At 35.5% G+C, this 27,594-nt stretch overlaps 1 protein-coding gene across 2 annotated transcripts in view; it reads right to left on the reverse strand.

Annotated features, from left to right (window-relative positions):
- The window catches only part of LOC136036925 (26S proteasome non-ATPase regulatory subunit 1-like), a 239,848-nt gene that overhangs the window by 161,752 nt on the left and 50,502 nt on the right, over positions 1 to 27,594 (reverse strand). For both annotated transcript variants that reach the window (XM_065719311.1, XM_065719310.1), the window contains exon 10: positions 23,339 to 23,527. In XM_065719311.1, the coding sequence (XP_065575383.1) occupies positions 23,339 to 23,527 (189 nt within the window). The remainder of the gene's footprint in view (positions 1 to 23,338; positions 23,528 to 27,594) is intronic.

Below are 27,594 nucleotides of genomic sequence, written 5' to 3' on the forward strand. Positions count from 1 at the left end.
ACAGCAGAACGTAAACGGCAAAAGTGGGTCTAATTCGAGGTTGGCTACTTTCAATAGCCCAAGAGATAGCTAGTTCAGTGTCTGCAGTAATGTATTTTTGAACTATCAGTGAATTTTAGTGCCAGTCAGTGGCATCACGGGGGGGGATTTGTGTCCCTCCTAGCCATTAAAAGATACCTTTTTTGAATTGTTTTTTTTATTGAAAAATGGCTTCTTGTATTTTCATTGCAAAAATTGAAAAAGAAAAGTTTGATACCCCACAGGATTTTGAAAAATAGCCTTGATGGGGGGGGGGGGTATTTCATGAAAGATCTTACTTTCATATTTTCATGGAAAAAAGGTGTGTGCCTACCCCCTATAGATTTTGATAAATACATTTTAACCCACCTCCCCTAAATGTTTCCGAATTGACACCACTGGTGCCAGGGAATAATAGTAAATAAGTAGTGGTAAGAATAGTAATAAAAGAGGAAACGGAATATTATCGGTTTTTTTTTGAAATTGGTAAACTTTTGCAAAATAGGAAGATAAATCACCTAGTAGCTAAGATTAACAGAAAGTTATAGTTACTGTAAAGCCAAGTTGCCACCCAGTGAAAAAAAAAACTAGATTTTAGTAATGTGTTGGTTGATTTTCTTCAATATTTTAGTGATTAAAGTGATGGTTAAGTGATTTTTTTAGGCAATAGAAAAAATCACTAGAAATAGTGATAAATCACTATGAGTGGCAACCCTGCTGTCAAGGGCTATAGCCAATGAAGAGACAGATTAAGATGGATAAGCCGTAATCTATGGATATGGGATAATTTGTCGGGCGTTTTGACAATTCTACTATGGCTAATCAAAAAGAAGGACGTTCTGAAATGTGATTAAAAGAGGCCATAAGACAAACTTTAAAGAGTATAGCAACTTTGCAGGAGGGAATAAGGAGCAAAGCTTTGAAAAAAGTGGACCAGAGGAGGGGCGTGCGCAGTTGTTTTAGCCTCAGAAAGCTTAGTGCAACAACAGGTTGTCAGTGGCAGCAGTATAATTATTAATCAGCAGTATTTAAAACAGTAGTTAATATAATATTTGATTAGTATAAATCTCTAAGTTTTCTCTAAGAATATAAATACGAGGAAGTTCATGTCCACATAGCTTCCTTAAAATGGTGCGATTTCGTTGTCATCATATGAAGCAAATTAGGAGGAAAGACTAATAAAATTAGACACAATTTCATAAATTTGTCATGGCGCTCATTCAGACAGAAATAATGACCTGTTGAGCATATTTCATTGAAGGTCTTCTCCTGAATTATTCAATAGATGATATGTCAGTTGCTTTCCGGTGAACTTGGATTAACTTCAATGGAAACAAATTGGATCTGAATATATCTCAAAGTTTCCACTGCCTTTTGTTTGAGATGTCCCCATCAACTGTTTAACTTGTAACCAAGCAAGCTGTCAAAAAGTTTAGTTAGATAATAGAATGTCCCAATATGGATAGGGGGCATTACCCCCACCAGAATATATTTTGGCTCCCTCCAGATTCCAAAAATATATTTTTACCCCCTCCCTGAATTCCCTGAATTGACAAAACTGCTGTCTGACTGTTTTTCTCACATTTTACAGCTACAATTTGATATTTGAAAGGAAGGAGTAGTTATGCTTGTTTTCCTAAAATAGCGTCATTTCACGAAAATGTGGGAGAGAAGGGGACAAATTTGTCATTTTTTCAATGAAAATACTAAAAAAGATGTTTCTGAATAAAAATACACCCCTTCCCCGAAAAAGGCATTTTTCAAGACCTTCGGTTCTTTTTCAAAATTAGGGTTCTGTAAGACGGCTACTTCCCAAGATTATGGTTTGTAATATCCACTGTATTGGATGCAATGGGCCTTTGTAGTCTCAGCCTTGACTCAATTTGGTGAGTTCGCCCATAATTGTAAAAAAAAGGTAATTTGAATATAAATTTAACTTCATGATTTTTATTTATTTGAATGTTTAAAACGTTTGTAGCCTCAGCCTTGACTCAATTTGGTGAGTTTACCCATAAATGTAAAAAAAGGCAATTTGAATATAAATTAAACTTAATGATTTTTATTTATTTGAATGTTTAAAACGATAGATTACAACAATACCATCTATTTTTTTGTGTCCTAACTTTTCACCATCATATATATTTTTCATGTATTTTCATATTTTTCACAGAAACTTTTTCAGCAGAGGTTCTAATATATATAATATATATCTAATATATATATTAATGATTTTGATAGAAAATTAATATACTGATTAATTATAATTATTTCAAAAGTCATGATGGTACTGTGTGTTGGATTTTTCAGCGTTGCGTGCAAGGGGTTACTCACTTCCCATCACCTGGTGTATATCTCGGACCACCATGTTTGCTGCTTAGTTCTGCCACACGGTATATTTCGAGTTTTAGGAATATTTGCACACTTGAATATTAACATTCTTGAATTGCGAACGGCTTTGTTGACAAAACTGTAGAATTAGTTCCGCCATGCTTGGCACAGTTCCGCCACGCTTGAAACGCGCTACTTGATGTACATGATTTGTGAGAGTGGCCAACCCCTCGGTTGTAGAATTTAAAATATAATGTCCTAACTTTCTGTCATAGCTTGAATTTCTGCCACTTCCTATCATTGCTGGAATTAGGAAACTGATTTGGTTATTTCGGGGGATAGAGTGTAAATATCAGAATGAAAAAAAACATGCCACAAGATACATTTTAAATTCCAAATGCCAAAATAAATCTCGAGTACCCCACATGTAACAATACCAATTTTACATGGCCATATACAGGGGAGGGGGGTTACCTAGCGTAAACTACTTATTTTCCTGGTTAAAAGCTAAAAAAAAAAACTATTTACTTGATTATAGAAGCTCAGTTATCATACGGAGTTGACAATCATACAAGTTGAAAACCAGCCTTTAGGCCATTTGCTAAGAACAAGCTGGAATCAAAACAAAAAGTCAAAATATTTCAATAAACACTTTGACATCTGCTGCTTTGACAGATATGGACCCCTCCTCCTCTTGTTAAGTTAACTTCGAAAGGTCAGATTTTTTTTTTTATGAGCACCGAGGACGACTTGGCGGAGGTCCTTGTCGAAATATTCGCTTGTTCTTGGTCTTCATATTTTGCCACTGGCTAAAAAATCCTCGTTTTCTCACCTATTTGATTTGATTTTTCATTTATTGTATCCTTTCCTTTCTTGGTCTCATAAATCATCAAACAGTTCGTGGTAACGAACTGTAGTAAGGAGCGACCCGGCTCAATAGTAACCAAAACTCAAAAAAATTGAATTTTGATATCAATAGCTACATCAAAAGAATCGCATTTTAATGCTGATTTTAAATATATAAGTTTCATCAAGTTTAGTCTTACCCATCAAAAGTTACGAGCCTGAGAAAATTTGCCTTATTTAGGAAAATAAAGGGAAACACCCCCTAAAAGTCGTAGGATCTTAACGAAAATGACACCATCAGATTCAGCGTATCAGAGAACCCTACTGTAGAAGTTTCAAGCTCCTATCTACAAAAATGTGGAATTTTGTATTTTTTGTCAGAAGACAAATCACGGGTGCGTGTTTATTTATTTTTTTTTTTTTTTCAGGGGTCATCGTATCGACCAAGTGGTCCTAGAATGTCGCAAGAGGGCTAATTCTAACGGAAATGAAAAGTTCTAGTGCCCTTTTTAAGTGACCAAAAAAAATTGAGGGCATCTAGGCCCCCTCCCACGCTCATGTTTTTCCCAAAGTCAATGGATCAAAATTTAGAGATAGCCATTTTGTTCAGCATAGTCAAAAACCATAATAACTATGTCTTTGGGGATGAATTACTCCCCCACAATCCCTGGGGGAGGGGCTGCAAGTTACAAACTTTGACCAGTGTTTACATATAGTAATGGTTATTGGGAAGTGTACAGACGTTTTCAGGGGGATTTTATTTTGTTTGGGGGTGGGGCTGAGGAGAGGGGGCTATGTTGGAGGATCTTTCCTTGGAGGAATCTGTCATGGGGGAAGAAAAATTCAATGACAAGGGCGCAGGATTCTCTAGCATCACTATAAGAAAACAATGAAAAATAAACATGAAAACGTTTTTTCAAATGAAAGGAAGAAGTAGCATTGAAACTTAAAACGAACAGAGATTATTACGCATATGAGGGGTTCTAAAAATACTTTAGCATAAAGAGCGAGGTATTTAGGAGGAGATAAATACCTTGCTCTTTATGCTAAAGTATTTTTAGTAATTTCAACTATTTATTCTACGGCCTTTCTGATTCAGGGGTCGTTCTTAAAGAATAAGGACAAAACTTACGATTTAGCGTAAAGAGCGAGGTATTAACGAGGGTACAAACCCCCTCGTATACATAATAAAAATATAAGGTTATGAAAGTTTGTTACGTAAGTTAATTCTTAAGTTACGTATATTTTTTACTAATAAAAACGTTCGTTAAAAATTAAAAGTTCTAGTTGCCTTTTTAAGTAACCGAAAAATTGGAGGGCTACTAGGCCTCCTTCTCCACCCCTTACTTCTCAAAATCGTCTGATCAAAACTAAGAGAAAGCCATTTAGCCAAAAAAAGAATTAATATACAAATTTCATTTTAATAATTTATGTGCGGAGAGCCAAAACCAAACATGCATTAATTCAAAAACGTTCAGAAATTAAATAAAAAAAAAACTAATTTTTTTAGCTGAAAGTAAGGAGCAACATTAAAACTTAAAACGAACAGAAATTACTCCGTATATGAAATGAGTTGTCCCCTCCGCAATCCCTCGCTCTTTACGCTAAAGTTTGACTCTTTGCCACAATTCTAAAACAATTAAAAGCTTTAGCGTAAAGAGCGAGGGATTGCGGAGGGGACAACTCATTTCATATACGGAGTAATTTCTGTTCGTTTTAAGTTTTAATGTCGCTCCTTACTTTCAGCTAAAAAAATTAGTTTTTTTTTATTTAATCCTACTAAGAAACGTGCCTATATGTAGTCTGATGAGGATTTATCCAAAATTAACTTACACTTTTTTTCCCTACTCAAATTAATGCTCAATATCTATGCGGCACGCGACGGGAAAATTGCGTGTCACAAGCCGCAACCAATCCTTTAAATGAAAATAAAAGAAATATAATGGGTAAGTATATGCTACGCATATCTAACTGCCATCATAATGTCAGGGGGCAAGAGTTGAGGAAGGGGCAACCCTAATCACACACACAGAATATTTCTGTTGGTTTTAAGTCTTTCTTTAACTCTTCACTTTCATTCAAAAAGACTTTATTTACATAATTTATTAGTAATAGTCCGGTTATTTTGATATTACATTCGAAAACCTTTATCGATGAGAAGAAAAGCAGAAAAGAACTAAATTAAAGAAAGTGCCACATCGAGGCTACATCTAGCGGGGGGGATTAGGGGTTTAAACCCATCCGAAATTTTCGTCGGACTTGTAAAACATAACAAAAATGCATATAAACATTTTTTGATACATTTTTTCATTTTTTTTTTGTAACCCCCTCCCCTGAAAATAAATTCAGGTAAAAGATGAGAAAAACACACAAAAATAGTTGTCATGTAGCAAAATTTTTTAAATCTGTAGGATGTGTTTGAAGAAGTACTCATAAATAAAAAATTTATAGCAACTGTTTTTATGTTATATTTTCATGTTGGTTTTTGTGTAGAGAGATTATTGGAATTTGGCTCCACCTTCATTAAAGCTTGCCTATCTCTGATCTATAAGCCACTTCATTTAATTCCACTTTATTTCAATACAGAAATACACTGATTTACTTTCATTTCATTTATAATTCCACTTAATTTTAATTTCTATTTCCACCTGGCTGTGACCACAAATATATTAAATTCAAGTTGATAACCAAATAGGTGATGATGTATAGGATTTAGTTTCTTCTTTTTCTAACATCAACGGTTTTTGGAAAATAACGGTAGATAGCTTGATGTTAGTTTAATTAAAATATTAAAAAAAAAAATTTACCTGATACACTAAAAAAATTTTTTTTAGTTTGTTTTCAATTATTTCTGAAACTTAATTACATAAAAATTCAAAATTCGTTATATTTTACAAGATTTTAAATAAAAACATCGTTTCATTTTTATTAATTTCGATTTTACTGGTTGTCAGAAAAAAGATGAAATCGAACAAGGATTTCGTCATTAGTTTGAAACTTGGTGGCCTACATGGTCGTCATTTTGCATTTGTCAGGTTCTCCCCTCTATACAGGAATTTCTTTCTTATGATATTATACAGGAGATTGATAGGTCTAGTTTTCATGGCTTGCTGATGGACCACTGTTTTGGTGAGTGTGATTTATGATTTTCTTTAGAACACGGTTGAAAATGGAATTTCATTTTTTTATGGCACTTGGTATTAACCAAGTGACATATAGCAATCGCCAATTCTGTCGGTCTGTCTGTCTGTCGGTCTGTCTGTCTGTCGGTCCCGGTTTTGCTACTTTAGGCACTTCCAGGTAATCTAGGACGATGAAATTTGGCAAGCGTATCAGGGACCGGACCAGATTAAATTAAAAATAGTCGTTTTCCCAAATTTGACCATCTGGGGGGGGGGGAGTGGGGGCCCGGTTAATTCGCAAAAAATAGAAAAAATGAAGTATTTTTAACTTATGAGCGGGTGATTGGATCTTAATGAAATTTGATGTTTGGAATGATATTATGTCTCAGAGCTATTATTTTAAATCCCGACAGGATCTGATGACATTGGGGGGAGTTGGAGGGGGAAAACCTAAAGTCCCGGTTTTGCTACTTTAGGCACTTCCAGGTAAGCTAGGACGATGAAATTTGGCAAGCATATCAGGGACCGGACCTGATTAAATTAGAAATAGTCGTTTTCCCGATTTGACCATCTGGGGGGGGGGGCGGTTAATTCGGAAAAAATAGAAAAAATGAAGTATTTTTAACTTATGAGCGGGTGATTGGATCTTAATGAAATTTGATGTTTGGAATGATATTGTGTCTCAGAGCTCTTATTTTAAATACCGACCGGGTCTGATGACATTGGGGGGAGTTGGAGGGGGGAAACCTAAAATCTTGGAAAACACTTAGAGTGGAGGGATCGGGATGAAACTTGATGGGAAAAATAAGCGCAAGTCCCAGATACATGATTGACATAATCAGAACTGATTCGTTCTCTTTGGGGTAGTTTTGGGGGGGGAGTAATTCTTAAAAATTAGAAAAATGAGGTATTTTCAACTTACGAACGGGTGATCGGATCTCAATGAAATTTAATGCATAGAAGGATATCGTGTCTTAGAGCTCTTATTTTAAATCCCGACCGGATCTGGTGATGGGGCGGGAGGTTGGGAGGGGGAAACCTAAAACTTAGAAAACACTTAGAGTGGAGGGATCGGGATGAAACATGGTGGGAAAATTAAACACAAGTCCTAGATAGATTATTGACATAAACGGAACGGATCCGCTCTCTTTGGGGTAGTTGGGGGGGGGGAGTATTTCTGAAAAATTGAAAAAAATGAAGTATTTTTAACTAACGAACGGGTGATCGGATCTCAATGAAATTTGATATTTAGAAGGATATCATGGCTCAGAGCTCTTATTTTAAACTCGACCGGATCTGGTGACATTGGGGGGGGGGAGTTGGGAGGGGGAAACCTAAAACTTGGAAAACACTTAGAGTGGAGGGATCGGGATGAAACTTGGTGGGAAAAAAACACGAGTCCTAGATACTTGATTGACATAACCAGAACGGATCCGCTCTCTTTGGGGTAGTTGGGGGAGGGGGTTAATTCTGAAAAAAATAGAAAAAAGGAGGTATTTTTAACTTACGAACGGGTGATTGGATCTCCATGAAATTTGATATTTAGAAGGATATTGTGTCTCAAAGCTCTTATTTTAAATCCTGACCGGATCTGGTGACATTGGGGGAAGTTTGGGGTGGGGAGACCTAAAATGATGGAAAACGCTTAGATTGGAGGGATTGGGATGAAACTTGGTTGGAAAAATAAGCAGAAGTCTTGCATACGTGATTTACATAATTGGAACGGATCCGCTCAATTGCGGGGGGGGGGGGGGGTAATTCTGAAAAATAAGAAAAAATGACGTATTTTTAACTTACGAAGGAGTGATCGGATCTTCATGAAACTTCATATTTAGAAGGATCTCGAAACTCAGATCTCTTATTTTAAATCTCAACCGGATCCAGCGTAATTGGAGGGGGGCGGTTGAGGAAAACCAGAAATCTTAGAAAATACTTAAGAGGTGAGATCAGGATGAAACTGGATGGGAAGAATCAAAACCTGTCTAAGATACGTGACTGACATAACTGGACCGGATCTTCTCTCTTTGGTTGAATTAGGGGGGGGGGTAATTTTGAAAATTGAGGTATTTGTAACTTACGAAAGGGTGACCAGATCTTAATCAAATTTGATATTTAGAAGGATCTTGCGTTTTAAAGCTCTAATTTTAAATACCGATCAGATCCTGTGACATTCAGGGGAGTTGGAGGGGGAAACCGGAATTCTTGGAAAACGTGAAAATTGGGGTATTTTTATTTTACGAACGGGTGATCGGATCGTAATGAAATTTGATATTTAGAAGGAATTCATGTCTCAGAGCTCTTATTTCAAATCCCGACCAGATCTTTTGACATTGGGGGGAGTTGGAGGGGGAAATCTTGGAAAAACAGTTGGAGTGTAGGAATCGGGATGAAGCTTGGTGGATAGAATAAACAAATGTCCTTGATACGTGATTGACTGAACCATACTGGATTCGCTTTTTTTTGGAGTTGAGGGGAGGGGTTCAGTGATTTGGCGAGTTTGGTGCTTCTGGACGTGCTAAAACGATGAAAATTGGTAGGCGTGTCAGGGAGCTTCACAATTTGACTTGATAAAGTCGTTTTCCCAGATTCGACCATCTGGAGGGGGCAAAAGGGAGAGGAAAAATTAGAAAAAATTAGATATTTATAACTTACGAGTGGGTGATCGGATCTTAATGAATTTTGATATTTAGAAGGACTTTGTGACTCAGAGCTCTTATTTTAAATCTTGACCGGCATTAAGCCTCTTATTTTCCTTTTTAAATCAATCTATTGATTTATAGAATTTTGCTAGAGGTCATACCATATGATCTCTTGGCTCTTAGCTCTTCTTGCCTCGTCACAAGTGCCATATGAGCTCTTAGCTCTTGTTTTTTTTTTATTTTGGGAAATTTATTGATGCATTGCGTCGTTTCGTAGTTTGGAGAAGAGAGCAAAAGTCAAATAACTTACTGACTAATCTCTTTTCTATTTGCCAAATAAACACCATATTGTCACAACCATATTGAATATTGAAATAATACAGAAATTCCAAATAGACAAAAAAGAGCTCAGATTCTTTTATTAATTCTTTGAATCATTTTTTATCAAAAAAAATATCATTTAGTTCCGTATATATTTCAACACTTTGTTTTTTCTTATTTCTCATACCGGTTCTATAAAACGACTGGACAAATTGTCGGCTGGTCAGTGAAATGCTTGTTGGCAAGTTTTTTTTCGGTATTAAATAAATATTTTCCCTCTATGAATGTACTATATTACGGCGACCATGAAGAATAATAAACAAAGAAAATGTCAGACACTTTTATCAGTTCTTTGGTTATACCGGAAGAAGTATCATTACGTTTCACAAAGCAGTCATGTATTATTATTTTTTTAATTCATGTTTGTTTTTTGTTTTTTAGCTAGATTTCACAAAAATTGGTAGTGGGTTCACCCAAGGCCACAACCAGGATTGTTTTCGAAGGAGGGGGTCTTTTTTTCGGGGGGGGGGGGATTACAAAACAAAACTTTAGAAGACGTAACAAAAAATGTTTACATAGATTTTATTACGTTTTTATGAGTCGAACAAAATTTTAGGAGGGAGGGGGGTAAATCCTGTCCCCCTGGGTAGGGTCTTGGGTTCATCCATGCTCGAAAAAGATAAACAAACTAATAGGGTCAGAATGTAAAATAAAAAATTTTGGAATAAAAAATATATATTCAGAAAATATACTTTTCAAGCGACCTGAGTTATACTTGAGCCAGCTTCTATGGTAATAGACGTTGTATGCATGTGTAATTTTAAAATTTATTGTGAGCTAGTTCTGGTTTAAAATATACTGCTGGAACCACCTGAGCTATATTTGGGCCAGCTTTTCTGTTAATTTAAATTCGTTGCATTTCAACGTTTTAGCAACATGGGTATATTTTGGAATCCAATATGAATTAATTGTGTTTTAAAATACACTTTTAGAAACGACCTGAGTTGGGCTACTGAAATTTGGCGACAGAAAAACACAACCTTTGTTCTTTTTCTTTTTTTGGGTATTGATCTTGGATCATAAAGAGGTAACAAAATTCTAACATGAGTCATGGTTTTTCCCATAAGAGCAAAGGAACCATAAACGTTATCTATTTTACTAGTATACCAATCTCTATCCCCACAAAGGTATTGTACAGAAAAAAAAAACGAGCGCAACGAATTTTGACAAATACCGAAATTGGAAAACCGCCATCAAAGGTCATATTTTTTCTCTCTTTCTGCCAAAGGATACTAACATCTTTTGAAAAGGGAAGTATGAAAAAACAAACAAACTGAAGTTAAACTATTAAAAGTTTATTTTGCCACAAAACGTTAAAAGTAGGTATGTACCCAGAGAATTATTTTCTGGGAAAGCGATACCACTTATTACTCAAATGCATTGAATTAATTTCCAATTCCACTTAATCCAATAGGAATTCTATTTGTATATTAAGTACGAAGTAATTATTTAAATTAAACTTTTTTTAAATTCAATTTAATCCTATAATAGAATCATGTAGGTATTAAGCACGAAAAAAAACAAGGGCCGACCTCAGCTCAATTACTATCCAGGTACTTTTGTTGCAAACTTTCTGTGTTCAAGGAGGCACACTCGTGCCTCTATAAAGAGGCGAACCACGACAATGTTAAGCGATCTCCGGTTCCAGTGGTCGCAGAGGGATGGGGAGGGATGCATTTCGTAGCCCGAGCTCCAACTAAGAAACCTGCCAAATTTCATCCCCCCTCCGACTTTTCCTTCATGGGGAAAATCTGGCCGAAAGTTTCGACCCACCAACCCCAGCCTCCCTTTAACGTTGTCCGATCGGGCTGAAATTCACAAGTTAAGGTCCCCTAGGGCCCAGGAGCTTATCCGCGAAATTTCAGCTCGATCCGATAACTCCTTCCCTGTTTTCCAGAAACCACGCATAGCCACTTAATCTTCATATTCTTTTTTTCTGCCACGCCTAGAGGTCACAGCCGACATCGGATCTGGGTGTACGAAGACTCATTCGACACGGAATTCTCCGTGTAAGTGCCCTTGAAAGTTTCGTAGGAAAATCTTAACCCCCCGATTTTCTAGCTTAGAAAAACCCATTTCCCCATAAGAGCCCATGTTAATTTTTGAAATTCTTAAAAGTTCTTTTTAAATGTTAGATCACGTTAACTGTTAACTACCCGGTTAGCTTACTCGGTAGAGCGTGGGACTTTTAATCCTAAGGTCAAGGGTTAAAGTCCCTTATCGGGCGGTTTTTTTTTCACAAAATATGAAAAAAACTTCGTTTTCTTAAAGAGTTAAAAAGGCTGCGTCCCAAAGTCGAACCTTAAAACGTACAGGAATTAGGAGAGGCAGTCCTAATTCCTGTACGAGGAGTACAGGAATTATTAAATTACATCCACCATGGATTGTAGAAAAACGTACAGAAATAATATGAAAAAAACTTCGTTCTCTTAAAGAGTTAAAGAGGCTGCGTCCCAAAGTCGAACCTTAAAACGTACAGGAATTAGGAGAGGCAGTTGGGGGGCTGCCGCCCCCCAAACCCCCGGCCTTTAAAGACTCTTTTGTACAGGTTTTTTGTTTTGTTAATTAAAAGAGGGCCTTTCCGAAGCCAAGAGCGGGGGGGTTAGGGGGGCGGCAGCCCCCCACAACAAAAAACCTGTACAAAAGAGTTTTTAAAAGCGGGTGGTTTGGGGGGCGGCAGCCCCTCAACTGCCTCTCCTAATTCCTGTACGTTTTAAGGTTCGACTTTGGGACGCAGCCTCTTTAACTCTTTAAGAAAACGAAGTTTTTTTCATATTATGAACATTAAAGGTTGAGCAACGCTTTCACAACGTTATTCTTAGTTTAAAAGCTCAGTAATGGCGAAGCGTTGTACAGAATTCTAATAGATTCCCTGTTTCTTTCTACACTGGATACAATTAGCTAAATTGAAGGGTTACGTGCGAGGAAGTCACAATAGCAACAGGCTATGACTAGTTGAAATAAACATAGCTTTTTTACGCAACGTATATTCCTAGCATGTATTCTCTTAAGTTAAAACTCTTACTTATTAAGTCTCTTATTTGGATTTGAGAATAATTGCCTGAGAAAAATACTGACGATTTGTTGGGCTAATTAATTTAAAAAACTTTTCCCCCAAAATAAGTTTTCCAAAAAAAAAGTAAAGACCTCCATTAAACCAATAATGAGCAAAAATAAAGTCAAATAATCGTCCAAGTGTAAAACTACCAGAAATCAATATTAGTAAATAAATGAAACTCAAAACGAACAGAAATTACAACAAATGGGTGAGTCAAACTCAAACGAGCAAAAACTCAAAACGAGAAAAAAAAACGTGGAGTGTCAGCTCAATTGACATATACTGACATTTCTTCGTTAAGGTTTCGATAATTTTTCATTTATGAAAGTAAGAAAGGTGACAAAAGTAAGAAAAATTTCAAGCAATAATTTGATTTCATTAAAGCGCAAATTGTATTCTGGTCCTGATAAGGCATAGGGGTTATCAGCCCTACTCGTGTTAATTTTTGCTCGTTTTGAGTTTGACTCGGCTATTTATTGTAATTTCTGTTCGTTTTGAGTTTTATTTATTTATTGATAGTAATTTCTGGTAGTTTTTCCCTTGGAAGATTATTTGACTTTATTTTTGCTCATTCTTGCTTAATGCAGCTCTTTACCCTTATTTGGAAAACATGTCATGTGGAAAAAGGTTGTGAAATTATTTTCTGTTCGTTTTTTATTGGCACAGTTTTTTCATGGAAAAAAATATTGTATATCTTTTCAGTTTTCTTTTACAAGAATCCATATTAAGGGGTGGTATTTTTATGTTGAAGAAACTTCTTCAACAATTTTAGATCCTGGCACAAAACAGTATTTTTTTATTTAATTTTATAGCTTCTGAATTTTTGTTTCCACGAAAGTGCAAATTATGTTCTGGTTTTGAAAAGGCATAGGGGTTGTCAGCCCTACTCATGTTAATTTTTGCTCGTTTTGAGTTTGAATCGGTTATTTATTGTATGACTTAATTCAACAAAATACGTTCAAAAAGTTTTAACTTTAATAGATTAAAGATCATTAAAGCTTCAACGAATATATATCAGTATATGTATACTAAAATAACAATCCACATCCATTTTTTTTTTCAGAAAAGTGCAAATTAAGTTCTTAACAAGGGCACTAAAACTTCTGATTACCAGCCCAAAGAGCCCCCTCCGAAGTTTCACCCTTTCTATATATATATATATATATATATATATATATATATATATATATATATATATATATATATATATATATATATATATATATATGTATATATATGTATATATATATATATATGTATATATATATATATATACATATATATATATATATATATATATATATATATATATACATATATATATATACCTTATATTCCCTAGGGCATAACCTACCTTGCCCTAAGTGCTGTTGGGGGGGGGCTGTCACCCTCAAAGACATAATTTCCGAACCTTTCAATTACGTTAAACAAAATGGCTATCTCAAAATTTAGATAGGATGTGTTTGAGAAAATGGTGGGCGTGGGATGGGGTTAGTTGCGCTCCAATCACTTTCGACTATTAAAAAGAGATCTAACCCTTTCAAATTCCAATCGAATGAAGTCTCCGAAATTTCTACGACAACAAATGGCCATCTCAGAATTTCTATCAGATACGTTTCGGGAAAATACGAGGTGTGGGGGGTAATTCACCCTCTGATCACTCTAAATCTTAAGAAAGACACTAGGACATCTAATTTTCTATCCAATGAGCCCATTCCAAAGTTTCTACAACCACCCTTTCTATACAAACTTTATATGCCCCCAGAGCGTAACTTACAACCTTTGCCCTGAGTGCTGTGGGGAGTTGTCATCCTCAAAGACATAATTTCCGGAAGTTTTGACTACGCTTAACAAAATTACTATCATTACTATATTCAGCTTTGTTGAACCAAACGGTTATCACAAAATTTTGATTTGATGTCTCTAGGGAAATGGTGGGCCTAGGAGGGAGGTTAGTTATCCTCCAATCACTTTCGAATATTAAAAAGGCACTAGTCCTTTCAATTTTCAAGTGAATGAGCCCTCTTCGAAGCTTCTACGGACAACTCCTTCGATACGAAGTGTCCTAGTCTAATAAAAAAAAATACATTGTGCCCACATCGCTCTTTACTTAGCAAGTGCTATTGCGCTCCCTATGATTGAGTACCTAATACCCGGATCAGGCTTCCCACCAAGCAATCTCAAATAACCAACGGATCCGATTTAGAAGGTGGCGATACTAGGGGCACATGATTCGAATTATACAAGGACGAATTCCCTGTGACGTTTTATTCTGGACTCCTCTTGGCCCCTGGAAGAGTGATAGACATCAAGTCACCTTTGGCTGTTCCCTTGAACATGACTCAATAGTTATAAGATTTATCCCTCAATGAGCTGTGGTCTCTCAGGATCGTCTGAAGAAATTCCTTTAGGTGATTCAGCTGTTAAGCCATGTGAGAGCATTACCTACCTTGGTTTACCAATCGGTCGAAGCCTCTACTCGACAGGAACTTTGCTTTTACGACACGTAGAGGCAAAAATCCGGATTGCTTACGGATCAATCATTGGTAACAGACATCGATTCTGCCGTAGATTTCTTGTGTCGCTGTATAATGCCATTGCCCTCCCACATATACTGTATATAGCACCTTTTTGGAATTATTTGTCTTCCGCCCAATGTACAAAAGTAAGAGTTCTGTTTTTTCGATTCGCGAAGTTCCTTCTGAGACTTCGTCCGTGACGAAGAACTCGTATATCATGCGTAAATACGGAGTGTCCGATCCAACAGTTTGCATTAACCGGGTCGTAGAGAATTTCCTGGAAAAGGCAAGGATGGACGAACCCGTGGCTAGCTATCATGTGTCAGTAGTTTTGTTAGTGTACATAGTGTGTGTTTACTTATGGTTATGTTCGTACTGTGATTTTTTTTTTTCATTCGTACTCTAGCTATCATGTGTCAGTAGTTTTGTTAGTGTACTTAGTGTGTGTTTACTTATGGTTATGTTCGTAGTGTGATTTTCTTTTTTTTTCCCATTCGTACTCCGATGAAATTCAAGTGAATTTTCGGGTAATAAAAGTACTTACTTACTTACTTACATGGAGATCAAAAATTGCTGCCCTACAAACCACTAGGCGTTGAAGGGTCTAGGTAAGATAAAGGCAAACCAACACCCTCGGTGACAAAATATTCGAATCAGCTGGTTGCGTGGCCATAGTTTTTCACTGAATTTTGATAACAGTTTCCTAGTAGGTGTTATAAGCCTTCTTTAAACTCTGATGCCATTTATTTATTGACGATATGGGGGGGGGGGTCCTCTGATTATTCAAGAGTGCATTAGTCTTGTTAAATCCTTTGTCAAAGAGGCATTTGAACCTTTAATAAATACTTTTAACACATGATGGGTTTTGATTTCGAGTCAGCGAGGGTAGACCATTGACTGCAAGTAAACAACTTATGGAAGTACAAGGGACAAAACAAGCCGTTAAAGCACAAACCGTCTCATTCCTGAAAGTACCGTCCCATCTAGGTCAACTCCCAGAGGAGCTGAATGCGGCAACTACCTAAAGCAGGCCAAGACAGCTACGTATATTTCTCCTCCAACCCAATCTATTCAAAACCTTCCTCTTTAAACCCTCCCAGGAAGTTGCCATTTCCTTTAAATCTTTATCTATGACACCCTCCCACCCCTGACGAGAACGACCTGCTTTCCGTTTAGCCCTAGAAGGTTGACCGAAAAGGACAATGTTCGGCAATCTGTCATCCTTCATCCGCAGAACATGCCCTAGCCATCTCTACCTTTCTTTTATTACAGCCTTAGAAAGCGGGATTGAACTACATTTTTCGTACAGCCTACTGTTTGAAATACAATCAGTCAGCCGGGTACCCAGAACAATCCATAGGCAATTTCTCCGGAAAACATCTAGTAAATTTTCATCCGCTTTTCAAAGCGACGATGCTTCAGGGATTCAGATATGCTCAGATTCGACAACTGTCATCACTGTAGCTTCCAATATTCTAATCTTGGTATAGTAACTTAGTCTTCTAAACATTAATTTTCAAGTCTATTTCAGCACACTGAACCCGCAAAACCTCTAAAAATTCATTCATTTTGCTCACACTTTCATCTAATATGCGTAAATCATCAGCATAATCTAAGTCTAGGAGAGTTTTTTATCCCCATTTGATTCCATAGTCTCCGATTACCTTTCCTGTGCTCCTTAAGAAAAAGTCCATCAAAATGATCCATAAAAAGGGGATAGAACACAACCCTGTTTAACTCCTGACTTAATACAAAACCAGCTGCTAACCTCATTTCCTATCTTAACCGCAGCAGCATTATTCCCGTACATAGCATAAATCATTTTAAAGTATTTGTATGGTATATCATATAAGGATAAGACCTTTGCAAAAGCTCTTCTATCAACAGAATCGAACGCTTGCTCATAATCGATAAAACTGAGGACCAAAGGTGTTTGACAACGAAGGGACTTCTCAATTATTAACCTAAGAGCGAAAATTTGGTCGTCACATCCTCAATCCTTTCTAAAACCGCACTGTTCTTCTCTTAAAACTTTGTCTACAGCATCTTTCAGTCTAAAAGGTATCATATTACTATGTAATTTGCTACCTGAAGAGACCAGACTAATGCCTCGATAATTACGACACTCACTCTTGTCACGTTTCTTATACAGTGGTTTAATTAAGGTTCTCCTGCAATCATTAGGTACTTCCCATTTATAAAAAATCATATTCATAATCTTCAGTAGGTTATTTCTAACCTCAGAGCCACAATATTTAAGGAACTCATTTATTACACTATTCAGCACCTGGAGCCTTATTGTTTTTTAATTCTTCTAGTACTGTCGCTAATTCTTTCTCCTAAAACAAATCTTCCTTCACATGCAAGGTATCACAAACTTTTTCATTTTCATCTATATCTTTTCCTGCAACTCTATCTCGGTTTAGTATATTCTCAAAACGTCCTGCCCATTTCTCTTTAACTCTTTCCTTATCACTAATTGTGGCCCCATTCCTATCTTTAACTCGGACTAGTACAGATTGACAACTCCCTCTCAATTTATTAACATGTCAGTATAATATTTTACTATTATGCCCTCTAGCTGCATCTTCCAGATCCACGGCAATTTTATCCATGGCCTCCACTTCACACCTTCTTAGCTGATGTTTAATGCTTTCTCCACTTTCTTTACATTCCTTTTGTTTTCATATGACCTACCACTCAGATAATTCTTGTACAAACCCCTTCTACTCTGTATTAAACATAAACCTTTTTACTAATATTCCTAGCTGCAGTCTTAACTGTCTTCCCTAAGACACCATGAGCAACATTACAAATCGTTTTTCTAAAATTATTTCATCCATCTTCTACATTATCAAATTTTAAACTCTCAAGTTCAGTATTTAACTGTTCCTGGAGAGTTTCTCTCAAATTTTCATCCTGGAGTCTACCAACATCACAATTTCCCGGGAGGTAGTTACCCTTCTGAAATTTCCGCTTTAAATTAACCTTAGACACTACTAGATGGTGATCTTTATTTTGAACGTCAATAATAGCACTCCTATATACCCTAGTATATTGTAATGATCCTGCCAGTCCTCGGTTTACAATAACATAATCAATAAGGTTTGCTGTCTTACCATTACGTGAATACCATGCCAACTTATGGCCACTTTATGACCAAAGACCGTATTGGTTATAACTAGGTTGTTATACCTACAAAATTGCAAAAGTCTGTAGCCATTACTGTTTTCTTCTCTAAGACCACATTTACCTAGGCTAGGACACCATCTATCCCTATTTCTACCAGCTTGGGCGTTAAAATCTCCTAATAAAAACACCATATTTCTACCTGGTACTATTTGTTCCTGTAACTGTAAGTAAAATTCATCTGAGTCACTAGTATCTCAGTCACGAATTTGGTTAATTTTCTAAACGATGGATTCCCAACTTTCCCCCTATGAAACAAGCTTAAAAAAGGAGATTTAATCACAGACCATCAAGCCTTTAAAATCAATTCATGTGTATAAGTAGTTTATTAACAGAAATCAATATGTCAAAAACCAATAGAGTTTTCCAGAATTCCTTTTATGTAAACAGTTTTAGATTTCCGGAAATTCATCAAGTCATGTTACCTATGAATTTTGTAGAATTTTTTTTTTTTAGAAGGATCGCTATCTAGAGCCTCACCATTTCCAAAGCGTCCTCAATCACGTTTCAGATTTTTCTTTCTTCTTTTCATACAAAAGAAAATTGAATACTTCTGATACGCAACGGAAGATAAACAATTTTATCAGCTATTTTAATTTTCACGTGCTTTTTTAGATAGGGCCAGGCAAGAAGATGAAGGATTTATATGCCTAGAATTCTTTTCATCATCTACTTTCATTCAAAAATAAATATGTAATGAAAATTTTTCTTTGAAAAGCATGGCACCGGTACCACCGATCAAAGAAATGGAACTCCAATATGAAAACACTATACCTAGGTAGACTTATCAGTAAAGATTTAAAGAATAGAATAGTCAAAGTAAGGGACAAAGAGTATGGAGAACTTACGAGAAAGGGAAGTGGCTCTAGTGTCAACAAAAAACATCAACACTATCTAGCATTTGACAACACTAATCTTTTTTCAAACTGTGACATTGTTCTTTTTGCCAAGGACTGAGATCAGATACTCATTGCTACCCTAATTTTACCAGTTATAATTATTAAATTAATTATTCTTATTATTACACCGAAAAAATACGAAGTATTTCCAAACGCTAGATGGCACTGATAGTTTTTTGTAGTCTCTTCAGCTCTAATAGAGTTCACTTCAAAAGATTTCTTGTTGTTTTCTTTGGCACAGAATACAAATTGGAGGATGTCCTTGCCGAGATATCTTTTCCACTTCTTTTCTGTCCACTCGCTCATATAACCCCCCCCCCCTTCTGGGTTATTTATTTATTTTTTGTGTCAAGCGTCATGTACAGCCAGTGTTGCCTTAAGAGTATACTTGAACTATGATTTTGTAAATTAGGTCATCTCAATAAAACAGAAAGAAAAAAAGCCTAGTCTCCCATTCAGTTCTAACCTCTTCAACAGTTTCATTATAATCCTTTTCCCAGAAGAATTTCTGCAGACTAGGTAGCTTTTAAACCTGACTAATGCTAGGTTAATTGTGTTTCTCCTACTTATATTCAGTCTACTGCCTTTCCACAAAAGGGAGAAATCAGACAACGAAGTATTGTCTTTGAAAAACTTAATTTTGCTGAATGCCTTTCCTTTGAGACATCGAGACAACACAAAGGACAAACTACAACTTGAGTCACATAACTAGCATCAATAATTAATAAATCGATAATAATAATAATAATTAGCATCAATAAATTAATGATTAACGTAAAAAAATTACAAAATAAATATTTAAATTAGCAATTAAATAATTCGCATCAAATTAATAATTAACATGAAAAAACATCAAAAATAAAGAATTAATATCATTCAGTATTTACGACTCGTATAGGAACGATCGTTGATCGCAAGTCATTGATCGTAAGGAACGATCAATGACTTTACATTTACTTCAAGCATAGGTGGTAGTAACCTCAAAAAGGGCATGTGGCTATTATTACATATCTACGAAACTTAACTTAACAAGTCACGGTAATCTATCTAATGGTCAATGACCTTATATGTATGTTTAGCAATGGAGGGTATGTGGCCGTTATTTAGTGGTATTTACGACACTCAACTGAAGTTGTCGGGATCACCAGTCCCTATGCCGGTCAGGAAGGAATGACCTTATATTTACCTTCAGCAAAGGTGAGAGCAACCTCAAAAAGGGCATGTGATCATTATCAGGTGGTATTTAAGGCACTCAGCCAAAGTAGTCAGGGTTGCCTATCTCTATGCCGGTTAGCGTGGAATGACCTTATATGTGCCTTCATCAAAGGTGGTAGTAACCTCAAAAAGGGCATGCGGCTGTTATATGATCTTATATTTATCCCCCACAAAGGCTGCAATTACCTCGAAAAGGAGATTTAACCACCATCTGGAATCATTTACATTGCTCTAGCTAAGTGGTCAAGGTCGCCTACCTCCGATAACAAAAGCCAACCGCAGTAGGACATCAAACATCTTTAAAATATATTATTTAGTGATTTTTAGGGGGGGAGGAGAAACATTGGCCTAGAACTATCAAGAGCGAATTGTACAATAACAAGGGCAGCATAAAGTCTTCCAATTTTTCTTAGGTAATTTCGAAGACCACACTGCCTTTCCGTAACGATAAATAACAGTTCAAATAGGAATAAACCCTTTAATTAGACAGTGAAAAAAAAATTCAAAAAAATGTACTGGATATTTCGATCACATGTACAGTGATCGTACTATATTTGTACATACGATCACTGTAAATATTATCGAAATCCGGTATATTATTTTGAATTTTTTTTTTTTCACTATCTAATAATAGGATTTATAACTATTCGAACTGTTATTTAATACCAATTTTTATTGCGCTAAATATTGTGAAATTTTCCTCCGAGCTCAAGTTTCGAAGTGGCTGTAACTCTTCTTGAATATATTGTGATATTTAGGAACAGCCAGGTTTATTTCTTTTTTCTTGCTCTTAATTAAAATTAATTATTTCTAATAGTATTCGTGCATATAAATTTTTTATACGATCAATACACTTGAATTCTTGAACCTGATTCAAAATGGCAGTTATGTAAAAAAAGCTATGAAAAAAAGGAAATTTGAATTCAAATTCATTTCAAATTACCAACAAGGGCTTCAGCTTTTTAGGATTATTATTCCTACCCTTAGTCCCTCCTACAAGATAAATCCAAATACCCCTCCTAAAACCAAAATGTAAGCTTAAATACACCTTTGTGCCATTTCGACCCTCTCCTCTAGAAGAATCAACTGACATTCCTCCCAGTGGATCAGTCGTGCCTATGGAGATTATTATACATTCCCTTTATGTATATAAAAAGGAATACTTTCTTCACAGTTTTATACTTTCAATCGTCTAAAAATTATCAAAATAATCGAGTCATTAATACTCATCAACCAACTAAATGTCACATAAAATGACATCTTTTTGTTCGAACATAACTGAATATTCAATTTTGACAAACGAATGAGAATATTGAGAGGTAAACTAAATCAATAAATGATTCACATTTTTTTTATTTTCCAGTCATTAAAGGAACATATTAAATCGAGTTTCTAGAACGTTCTCTTTTTTATCGAGTCCATATTGAAGGATAAAAGTTAGTAGGGATCAAAAAGATTTCAATTTTCAGTTTGAGTTAATAATATCAATGAAAAGGTCTCTTCTAGATCCAGGGACTCATGTTTCTAAGAGACCTAATAAAAGAGACAATGCCAAATGAATCAAACTCAGCAGTATATGCTCTAGAAAGGTCACCCTTCTACGAATGATACTAATTGACCCAAACAGGAGTCCCCCCCCCAGTTTCCAATAAAAGATTATATGAAATAAGATATGAAAATGGACGTCTCAACATTAAAAGCAAATCATTAACGATCAAAGACTTTACAAATGTTATCATTAGTTGCGTCGATTGGGGGGAAGGAAGCACGGGGGCTGTGCCCCTTAGATTCTGAAAAAGATATCTATCTAAGGAATTTTTATTGGAAATGCTTTTTTTATTCTTCTATAATAAAAAATTGAAAAAAACGACACATTCCCCCATTAAATATTCAAAAATACAGTCTGTAAAGTAAGGTGCAACTTGCTACTTAACCTAGAATAGATTCTAGGTAACAAATGAGTTTATAGTGCGAAAATATTTAGTCAGATCAGAGACAAAATTAAAAACTATCTTAAGCTCATATCATCAAGGATATCAACTATATGAGGAATGACTAAGATGAGGAATCCCAAACTGAAACTTGTCCCCCTCCCCCTTTTTTACTTATTCATTTATTATATATATCTTATTCATTTATCATTTATTATATATATTACATATACATATATATATATATATATATATATATATATATATATATATATATATATATATATATATATATATATATATATATATACCCCGCATTTCAACATTTTTAATGAATAGCTTCAAAGAAATAACTTCAAAATCGATAAAAATTTGAGGCTACCCCCTAATCACAGGAAAAATGCATTTAGACGAGCATTAGGAAATAGTACTGAGAGGGGAAAGCTCTTTAAAAATTATGGGGATTATTAGTATAAAATGGAGGATCGCATTCACAACTATAAAAGCATAGAGGAAGGTGGGGTCTCCAGAAGTCAAAATTTTTGAATCCCTTAAAAATGAAATATTGTAAACTGAACATTTATTTTGGTATTTCTATAATGAAGAAAACAATAAGAGGAAAAAAGAATTTTTGAAAGAAAAAAAGGAAATGACAGAGATGGAATAAACAATAGTAAAAAATAGACTGGTAATCCTTATATAGGAAAGTGATTCTAAGTTAGAAAAGCGTTGCTTAAATTGGACTTTGTTTTGCATTCAAAACTTTTACACTTTTATAGGTTCAGTTGCTGAATGTGCAGACGTGCCAATTTGGAAGAAGTCTGTATATATATATAATATATATATATATATATATATATATATATATATATATATATATATATATATATATATATATATATATATATATATATATATATATATATATATATATATATATATATATATATATATATATATATATATATATAAAGTATTGGATCATCGATGCTTCTTTTCTGTTAAGGTCCCTGCTTCCACCCTGCACCGTGTTGCTACAGTTGAGTTCAAACTCTAAATCCCGTCTTACCAAGCTGAGATTAAACCTACTGTGCCACCACATGACCTTGTAGTCTTGACATAAAATCCTTCTCTTGTTGAAAAATAACAATTTCCTTCAACACCGAAAAACAGTAGAAAGAATAAACACTTACGGCAACCATATCCTGTACTGCTTGAGTATCAGCTGATCCAAGCATTGTCAGGCCCATGGCTATTCCAGCTGCTTCACCAACTACAGCGTCATCTTGATAAAGGTTATTTCTTAACAATTCATAGATGTCAGACCTTTGACTGCCGATACCAGCCAACCCCAGTCCTAGACAACCACCATGACGAACAACCTATAAGATAATATATTACAAAAACAAATCTACACAAAGGACAGAGGAAGTCTTAGGGAAGGGGGGGGGGGGGGCAGAGGGTTGCACTTACCCTGGGAGGAGAAAATTTTGAATAAATAATCTAACGGTTATACTCATTTTGAAATTTTTGAAATTTCCTTTTTATTAAAAATAAAGTAAAGAGCATGGTTTCCCAAACACCGACACCATGATTCTTAACAATTCATAGATGTCAGACCTTTGACTGCCGATACCAGCCAACCCCAGTCCTAGACAACCACCATGACGAACAACCTATAAGATAATATATTACAAAAACAAATCTACACAAAGGACAGAGGCAGTCTTAGGGAAGGGGGGGGCAGAGGGTTGCACTTACCCTGGGAGGAGAAAATTTTGAATAAATAATCTAACGGTTATACTCATTTTGAAATTTTTGAAATTTCCCTTTTATTAAAAATAAAGTAAAGAGCATGGTTTCCCAAACACCGACACCATGATTTTGCGCTGGGATAGAGGATGTTCGGCCTTCAAATTTTTATGGGAATATTCCATTCCATGCTCTGTTGCCTCTATTTGGGCGTGATATGCGAAAAACATGTTTCGTCTACACTTCGACCGGTTGATGACGATGACGTTAAAACAGTAGTGAACTCTTAGTTATTGGAGCCGGCGGCAAGTTCTTCTATAAACTTCACTTTAAAATTAGTTGACGGTATAATAAGTGTTTTAAAAAACTTGGTAACTATGTCGAAAAATAGAGTAAAGTATGCACTTTCTGAAATTAATTTACTTTCTTGAAATAATCTTTCGTTATATATATAATGAAAATATATATATATATATATATATATATAGATATATATATATATATATATAATATATATATATATATATATATATATATATATATATATATATATATATATATATATATATATATAGCATAATCATATTTTGCATAATCATAGCGAATTCTATAGCAATCTTTAAGAAGAAAGTGACGATGATCAGTTAAATACAAGCCTCAAATCTAAATATCTCCAACCAAAAACAAGCAAATATTCTACGATTTGTTTGAGCTCTAGTCGCAAGTGCAGAGGAGCTGTTTACTTCAAAGAAGGTAAAAGAGACATGCTACGGTTGGGGGAGGCGGGGGAAATCCCTCAAGCTTTTGCCACTAATACATCTTCGTATCTCTTCTTTGTACCATTTGCTCAAAGACTTTCCCAAATCCCATTCACAATAAGGTCTGTGGAGTGATTTTCCTGTAGACCATTCAAGATTAAGATCACCACTAAGTGCTGATCAATTCTTGGACGTATCGAAAGAAATTCAGGAGAATTTCAAGTTGTGCTGCAACATTTCATGGTTGCAGCAGTAGCTATAACCTACTAAAGAGCATACCATAACAGAAGAAGACAACTACAATTGTTACCCATCAACCTTTCCCTACATCCTTGGAGGGATAAGAAGCCTTTGTTTTAAATGTTTGGCTACTGAAATCAAAACATTCAAACAGTTCGTGGTAACGAACTGAAGTAAGGAGCGACCCGGCTCAATAGAAACCAAAACTCTAAAAAATGGTTTGATACCAATAGCTACATCAAAAGAATCGCATTTTAATGCTGAATTTAAATATATAAGTTTCATCAAGTTTAGTCTTACGCATTAAAAGTTAGGAGCCTGAGAAAATTTGCGTTATTTTAGAAAATAGGGGGAAACACCCCCTAAAACTCATAGAATCTTAACGTAAAAATGATGGTGTAAAAATTACACCATCAGATTCAGCGTATCAGAGAACCCTACTGTAGAAGTTTCAAGCTCCTATCTACAAAAATGTGGAATTTTGTATTTTTTGCCAGAAGGCAGATCACGGATGCGTGTTTATTTGTTTGTTTGTTTTTGTTTTTGTTTTTTTCCAGGGGTGATCGTATCGACCCAGTTGTCCTAGAATGTTGCGAGGGGGCTCATTCTAACGGAAATGAAAAGTTCTAGTGCCCTTTTTAAGTGACCAAAAAAATTGGAGGGCACCTAGACCCCCTCCCACGCTAATTATTTTCCCAAAGTCAACGGATCAAAATTCTGAGATAGCCATTTTATTCAGCGTAGTCGAAAAACCTTATAACTATGTCTTTGGAGACGACTTACTCCTCCACAGTCCCCGTGGGAGGGGCTACAAGTTACAAACTTTGACCAGTGCTTACATATAGTAATGGTTATTGGGAAGTGTACAGGCGTTTTCGGGAGGATTTTTTGGTTGGGGGAGGGGTTGAGAAGAGGGGGATATACAGGGGGAACTTTCCATCGAGGAATTTGTCATGGGGGAAGAAAATTTCCATGAAGGGAGCGCAGGATTTACTAGCATTATTTAAAAAAAACAATGAAAAAATTAATATGAAAAAGTTTTTTCAGTTGGAAGTAAGGAGCAGCATTAAAACTTAAAACGAACAGAAATTATTGCCCATATGAGGGGCTCACTTCCTCCTAATACCTCGCTCTTTACGCTAAAGTATTTTTAGTAATGTCAACTATTTATTCTACGACTTTTGTGATTCAGGGGTCATTCTTAATGAATTGGGACAAAATTTAAGATTTGGTGTAAAGAGAGAGGTACTGACTAGGGGGCGAACCCTCTCATGTGTGTTATAAAAACATGAGAATAAAAAATTCTTTACGTAAGCTAATTTATAAGTTACGTATATCTTTTACTAATAAAAAGATTCGTAAAAAGTTAAAAGTTCTAGTTGCCTTTTTAATTAACCAAGAAATTGGAGGAAAACTAGGCTTCCTCCCCGCTCTTTTTTTCTCAAAACCATTCGATCAAAATTGTGAGAAAGCCATTTAGCCAAAAATAAATAAATATGCAAATTCCTCTGCGGAGAGCCAAAATCAAAACATGTATTGATTCAAAAACATTCAGAAATTAAATATAAAAAAACAAGTTTTTTTCAACTGAAAGTAAGGAGCAACATTAAAACTTAAAACGAACAGAAATTACTTCGTATATGAAAGGGGCTGCTTCCTCATCAACGCCCCGCTCTTTACGCTAAAGTTTTTTACTGTTTTAAAAAGAAGAGTTGAGAGAAAGAGTCAAACTTTAGCGTAAAGAGCGGGGCGTTGATGAGGAAGCAGCCCCTTTCATATACGAAGTAATTTCTGTTCGTTTTAAGTTTTAATGTCGTTCCTTACTTTCAGTTGAAAAAACTTGTTTTTTTATTTAATCCATAAAAAAACCTAGAACGTGCCACCGCCACCAAGACGGGTACAGCAAAGTTTTCAGCGGATTCAACAGAGAGTTTTTCTCAAGAGTCAACAAAGAGGACTTTTTTTTACAGAAACATTTTATGTTGCACCTACCAATTATCATCAGTTTCTTCTATCAGCAGCGATTAAAGTAAGACTTTGTGGAATCGGACAGGTTCCTTGTTTTTGCATTTACAAGTCTGTGGTAAATCTCATAAAATTTTCACTCAGTAAACTTGTCGATTAACTGACATTTAGCACGTGTTAAATTCCCTTTAGTAGGGCAAAACTTCGTAACAAGAGACCCACTTATCAGGAAAATTAGCATTCCCAAGAAGTTCTAGAGACAAGGTGAGGTTTCTTTTCTATTGGATTCTCAGTAGTACATACTATTTGACCTGAATTACTTTTATTAAAGAGCGGGGACATAATTAGAAGGAAGGAGATTTCGAGATCCTTACAACCTACACTATAATTGCTTAGATCTTTCAGAGTTGCTTATTTTTTGCAGTTTTTTTTAAGTTGTCACTGCCATAATGCCGCAGAACATTTCTCGCAGAAAATTTAACACAAATCCCAGTGAAGCCCCAAGACCCCTCCGCATACACTCCCCTTCCATCCTATGATATTCAAAGATTAACTTTACTCCCTCCCATGAAGTTCCGACTTGCTTAGATCCTTTCTTATGATCCCTTTATACCACATTTGATTAATTTCGTTAGGTCTCAGATATATCGGCAAAAAGCATGATTTTTGACCACCTTCACACTTCAGGCATCAATCTGCTCTTTCCTTTACTTTAGCAGCAGAGTCAGATTGGA

The sequence above is a fragment of the Artemia franciscana genome, chromosome 16, assembly GCF_032884065.1.
Source record: "Artemia franciscana chromosome 16, ASM3288406v1, whole genome shotgun sequence".
NCBI lineage: Eukaryota > Metazoa > Arthropoda > Branchiopoda > Anostraca > Artemiidae > Artemia > Artemia franciscana.